The sequence below is a fragment of the Triticum dicoccoides genome, chromosome 5A (genome assembly GCF_002162155.2).
Source record: "Triticum dicoccoides isolate Atlit2015 ecotype Zavitan chromosome 5A, WEW_v2.0, whole genome shotgun sequence".
In the NCBI taxonomy this organism is placed as follows: domain Eukaryota; kingdom Viridiplantae; phylum Streptophyta; class Magnoliopsida; order Poales; family Poaceae; genus Triticum; species Triticum dicoccoides.
The window spans coordinates 610,968,192-610,974,262 of record NC_041388.1 but is presented as its reverse complement, the minus strand read 5'-3'; the positions used below and the strand labels follow the sequence as shown (position 1 = coordinate 610,974,262).

Sequence of the window (6,071 nt, the reverse complement as noted above, 5' to 3'; positions counted from 1 at the left end):
ATTCTATGGAAGATATTGTCACCAGCTAAAAAAGGCAGGTGTGTGACGGTCATGAAGGCGGACGAGAAGAAGTGAGAGGAGGAAGAGGGAGCTCAGGCCGCCCGAAAGGTGGAGGAGCTGGAGCTCTGGCGAGAGGCACATTGGCACTCGTATGAGATGGATGAAGATGGCCGCTTGCTCGCCAAGAGGGCCAAAGGAAGGAATCACCTCCTCGTGGCATGGAGTTGGCAGGATTGCGTCGAGAAGGCCACCGATAAAGAGCTCATGTATGCATCGCCTGCATTGGCCATGGTGGAGGCCTATGCCCATCGGGAAGTGGCTGCAAAGCATGTCTTGGAGTGCAAGGCGGAGGAGTAGGCAACTCCCTTAGTGCTAGGAAGCTGGTGCACCAGGAAGTGCGTGACTGGAAGCAGGAAAAGGGCCCTCAGGAGGGACTGTTGATTTTTAGTTAATTTAGTTGTCTTTAAATTTTATATGTTTATAGTAAAAAGCAATTATGATCACACGTACTACGTAATGAGCTGGATCGTGAAGTATTATTGACGAATTTCCATCTTATTTTCTGAATGTTTTATACTGATGTCAATCGCACATGTTTTTGAAGAGTTAGTTGTATGTGATTTAGACTACAAAAACACGTGAGGCGGCGTGATTTGAAAATAGTTGTTTGTGAAACTTTAGGCATCACACAGATTTGCTTTCTAATAATTGTGTAAATTGTATCGCACACTATTACATAACTCTGACCTGTCTGCCCGTGTGCAATGGATTAAGTCATTTCATACGTTTTGTTTCGAAGAACTATATGTATGATATCGCATACAGTTTAACTTCTTTGATCGTGCGTGATAACCCATCGATCGCACATAATTATATTTTCTGCAACAGTTCTATTTTTAAGCGTCTATGATGCATCTTCCGCACATAGTTTTTCGCTGTTGTGGGTGATTTTGGGGGCTTAATAGCGATCGAGTGTAGTAGTGTGTAGCAAAAAAATGCAACGTTTTTCTTTCCACCCGCGTGATTTGGATCCAAATAGCTGTGTCGGCGTTCCTTGGGACCTTCTAACCAGGAAATAGTCCATAGTTATCATTTCTCAAGATTTGTTGGATTCATTAATCTTGCGATTTTTACCATCACTGATGGGGATAAAGAGACAAAAATAGAGATAGAGATGTATTACCTTAGTAGTGATATAAATCGTCTTATATTAGTTAGTTTATTACAGAGGAAGTGTCAATTATGTTTAAAAATAACGAGGATGGTTAGGAGGACATCGGTATTCCCAACTCATCAGGGTTCAAGTCATGTTGCTCGCATTTATCCTAGATTTATTTCAGGATTTCCGCCGATATACTTTTAATGGGAGAAGATGTTCCCATCAACTGCGAGACGTCTACTGTGGCTTTGTAAAATCTCAAAATGACATGTCGGCTCAGTCTTACAGAGATGCTCATGAGGGTAGGTGTGCGTGTGTGCGCTCATAGGGATGAGTGTATGCACGTTTATACGAGCGCTTGCGTCTATACTGTGTTAAAAAAATGAGAAAAGTATACTTTTCATCCCTTAATTCTTGGCGAAGTCTAGATTTGGTCCCTCAACTTCAAAACCGGACAACTTGCGCCCTTAACTACTGAAACCGGCCAAGATTCATCCCTGGTCATGGTTTTGACCGGTTTTGGTGCTGTCCCAACCCGGTTTTGACCGTGCCGACTCAAATTCGCATACCTTTTCCAAGTCCGTTCAATGTTTTCAAATTCGGGTATTTTTTTCAAATACGTGAACTTTTTAAAAATTTGTGTACTATTCCAAATCTGCGTACTTTTTCCAAGTCCACGTACTTCTTTAAAGTTCCTGTGGTTTTTCTAAATTCATGTAATTTTTAAAAATTGACATACTTATTCCTATTCACGTATATTTTTTCGGGTTTGAAAATTTTATGTGAAATTGAAAATGTATGCGGATTTGAATATCTTTTACTCGAATTAGAAAAAAATGTGTGGATTTGAAAATTTATGTCAACTTGAAACAAGTATGTGAATTTCAAACAAAGTTCATGGATTGGAAAGGAACACGGATTTGAAAAAAATACACGAACTTTAAAAAGTATGCGGATTTGAAACAAGTATGTGAATTTAAAAAACAGATGGATTTGAAAAAAATACTTGGATTCCATAAAATTACACGAAGTTGAAAAATTACACTGATTTGAGAAAATTATGCAAATTAAAAAAATCATGGATTTGAAAAAGTACACAAATTTCAAAATAGTTCACAGATTTGAAAAAGGTATGTTTATTTTTGAAAAAATTGCACGACCTTGAAAAAACTATGTGGATTTGAAAAGAGTATGTGAATTTTAAAAAGTTCACAGATATGAAAAAATTACGCGAATTTTAGTCGGCACCGGTCAAAACCGGGGTCAGTCAGCACCAAAACCGGTCAAAATCGAGACCAGGGACAAACCTTGTCCGTTTTCGTTAGTTGGAGGTGCAAGTTGTCCGGTTCCGAAGTTGAGGGATCAAATCTAGACTTCACCAAGAGTTGAGAGACGAAAAGTATACTTTTCTCTAAAAAAATTATGTTTAAAAATACCTGGCCCATGACCTTGTCCCTATGTTCTTTTTTATCCGGTGCAAATATTTGTACAAATCGTTTGTTCGACCACTTTTGATATATTTTGAGAAGAAAACGTGCATTACACGTTATTCACTATCGAGAAAAAGAAAAAGCAAATCGCCCACAGCCGCCTCCCTAAAGTCGGCATCCATCGGACCCGGATCCGACGGCCGAGAAGAAACCCTAGCGCCCATCGCTGTCCATATATAGGGCCATTCCTCCCGTCCGAACCCCTCCTCCCAGTCCCCCATCCCCGCCGCCGCCTCCGCTCGGTTCCTTCTCCTTCCTCCGAGGTGAGCATCCCGATCCGCCCCCCTTCTCTGCCTCGATTCGTTGTCCGTGGTCTCGAATAGCTTCAGATCTCCGGCCATGTTTGTGTGCGGTGGCTGTGGCGTGCGGGTAGATCGAGTTTTAGGCTCTTTTTGCGGTTATGCATGTCGATTTCGTCCGTTGTTTGACGGATTTTCTCGAAGCTGAGTCCTCGGTTCGGCTTCGCGCTGGTGCACCTGCTTAGTAGCGGTGAATCTCCCGAGTAGATCTAGCCGCATGTCTTTTTTTGTCTTCAATTCTGATGACTACCTCATGCCGTAGCCTTGATCTGTAGGTTTTTACTGTTTCTGTTACCGATTTGGTCTCGCGAGATGTCCCTGAATCATCTCCGTGCCTTGTTGCATGTATTGTTAGATGGATTCGTATAGTACTCAGGGTTCTGTTGCATCTGTGAGCTCTCTAGGAGACTTCTCTTTGAGAGTTTATTGCATGAACTTCATGTACTTGTATGGTGAATTTTGTTAGCGTTATCACTGCAGTAATTCGTAGATCTAATAAGTACCTGCAGTCTGACTGCTTCTAGTGTAATTCCATCTCGTTAAACGCTTCTTCTACTTGTCTGTTGACCTCACAAATAGACAAGATATTACTTTGTTAACACTTGGATCTCTTGGATCTGTTGTTCTAACATCTGCTTACCTTGATGTTTCTGTTTGCTAGCTTCAGCCATGGGTAAGGAGAAGACTCACATCAACATCGTGGTCATTGGCCATGTCGACTCTGGCAAGTCGACCACCACTGGCCATCTGATCTACAAGCTTGGAGGTATTGACAAGCGTGTGATCGAGAGGTTTGAGAAGGAAGCCGCTGAGATGAACAAGAGGTCTTTCAAGTACGCCTGGGTGCTTGACAAGCTGAAGGCCGAGCGTGAGAGGGGTATCACCATTGATATTGCCCTGTGGAAGTTCGAGACCACCAAGTACTACTGCACCGTCATTGACGCCCCTGGTCACCGTGACTTCATCAAGAACATGATTACTGGTACCTCCCAGGCTGATTGTGCTGTGCTCATCATTGACTCTACCACTGGTGGTTTTGAGGCTGGTATCTCCAAGGATGGTCAGACCCGTGAGCACGCCCTCCTTGCTTTCACTCTTGGAGTGAAGCAGATGATCTGCTGCTGCAACAAGGTATACTTGCCATTCAACATCCAATTCTATTTCTTTGAGTGCCTCCAATTCTATTTCTTTGAGTGCCTAAACATCTGTATACTGATTTGACATTTGTCTAATTCTGATTTTTGTGCAACACTGATTGGTTATCCTATAATATATATGTTGATTGCCTTGTTTTATCTAATCTAGATATGTAGAATTGTTCTACATGCTTGATGTGAATGCTAAGAGTTTCTTAGTAAATGCCCAGCTGCAGTAGTACTGCTGGATTGCATTGTAGTTGGTTAGCTTTTGTCATGTTGCCAAATCATTGTATCTTAATTTATGAGTTACAAACTGCTTGTTTGCTCATTATCTCTTATTCCTGCAACTTCCATCACATGAGTGCTACACATGTTTGCTGTTGCTTGTATTTGTTTGCATCTTTATATACTTGTACCTCTCAATAATTTTGTTTATCTGATGGGATTGCTCTGGTTATCTGTTACAGATGGACGCCACCACTCCCAAGTACTCAAAGGCCCGTTACGAGGAAATTGTCAAGGAAGTCTCTTCGTACCTGAAGAAGGTTGGCTACAACCCTGAGAAGGTTCCCTTTGTTCCCATCTCTGGGTTTGAGGGTGACAACATGATTGAGAGGTCCACCAACCTTGACTGGTACAAGGGCCCTACCCTTCTTGAGGCTCTTGACCAGATCAATGAGCCCAAGAGGCCCTCAGACAAGCCCCTGCGTCTTCCCCTTCAGGATGTTTACAAGATTGGTGGCATTGGAACTGTGCCTGTTGGACGCGTTGAGACTGGTGTCATCAAGCCTGGTATGGTTGTTACCTTTGGCCCCACTGGTCTGACAACTGAGGTGAAGTCTGTTGAGATGCACCACGAGTCCCTCCTGGAGGCGCTTCCTGGTGACAATGTCGGCTTCAACGTGAAGAACGTTGCTGTCAAGGATCTGAAGCGTGGGTTTGTTGCATCCAACTCCAAGGATGACCCTGCCAAGGAGGCAGCCAACTTCACCTCTCAGGTCATCATCATGAACCACCCTGGTCAGATCGGCAACGGCTACGCCCCAGTGCTGGACTGCCACACCTCCCACATTGCTGTCAAGTTTGCTGAGCTGGTGACCAAGATTGACAGGCGATCTGGTAAGGAGATTGAGGCTGCGCCCAAGTTCCTGAAGAACGGTGACGCTGGTATCGTGAAGATGATTCCCACCAAGCCCATGGTTGTGGAGACCTTTGCCACCTACCCTCCTCTTGGCCGCTTCGCTGTTCGTGACATGAGACAAACGGTTGCTGTTGGTGTCATCAAGGGTGTGGAGAAGAAGGACCCCACCGGCGCCAAGGTTACCAAGGCTGCCATCAAGAAGAAATAGGCGCGCTATCTTAGAAGGATTTTGTTCACGGTCATTGCTTTTGTTGCTTCAGACTCTTATCCCGAGCGAGCAATGATCTGTCTGTCGTTTAATTACTGTATTTCTATTCCTGCTTCGGCTAAACTCCTGTGCCCCTGAGACTGATTTGTTGTGAAATGCAAGTTATTAGGTTGCAACTTGTTAGCTTGTTTTTCTGCTTCTTTTGCCAAATGGTTGCCTGTTGTTCTTTTTATAGAACTTTAGTTTGCATCTGTTAGTATTGTGGATTCTTTCATGGAGTTGTCTAGCTGTGGTTGTCTTCTGATCTCCGCTTCTGGCATCCCCACCAGGCGTTGGTTCGTCTCTCCCTGGCGCCTTGCATCTCCCCTGTCACTTTGTAGGAAAGAGGGGATTATGTGTGTGGCGAGCCTCCTCTGCCTTCTCAGTTTGCCGGGAAAAAATGGCATTTTCTTTGTGCGTTGTAAAGAAACAAAGCGAGTATTGCGTTGTTATAGAGACTTAACTTTTGGCCTCATGCAGCCTGGGTGTTAGCGAAGTTCTGAATTTTCAGTTCTTAATAGAACTTGTGATGCGCTGACTCGTTTATATAAGTGTTGACTGCATTTTGTTATCCTACAAATCGTGCTTATTATTTA

The 6,071-nt window shown here is 43.5% G+C and overlaps 1 protein-coding gene across 2 annotated transcripts; it reads left to right on the top strand.

The window, feature by feature from the left end:
- The first annotated feature begins 2,801 nt into the window (after positions 1–2,801).
- Positions 2,802–5,636, top strand: LOC119303372 (elongation factor 1-alpha-like). 2 transcript variants are annotated; one of them, XM_037580497.1, is made up of 3 exons: positions 2,802–2,912; positions 3,610–4,079; positions 4,555–5,636. In XM_037580497.1, exons 2-3 carry the CDS (start codon positions 3,618–3,620, stop codon positions 5,434–5,436), a joined length of 1,344 nt encoding a protein of 447 aa, XP_037436394.1. In that variant the 5' UTR covers positions 2,802–2,912; positions 3,610–3,617; the 3' UTR covers positions 5,437–5,636. The 2 variants fall into 2 exon arrangements, with proteins under 2 accessions (XP_037436394.1, XP_037436395.1); XM_037580498.1 differs by having other exon boundaries at positions 2,859–2,912; positions 3,616–4,079.
- Positions 5,637–6,071: the final 435 nt, after the last annotated feature.

Excerpts from the sequence above, each read along its gene's own strand:
- LOC119303372 (XM_037580497.1), top strand. The coding sequence starts at position 3,618 with ATGGGTAAGGAGAAGACTCACATCAACATCGTGGTCATTGGCCATGTC. Across the intron at positions 4,080-4,554 it reads TGATCTGCTGCTGCAACAAG|ATGGACGCCACCACTCCCAA; the intron begins GTATACTTGCCA and ends TATCTGTTACAG.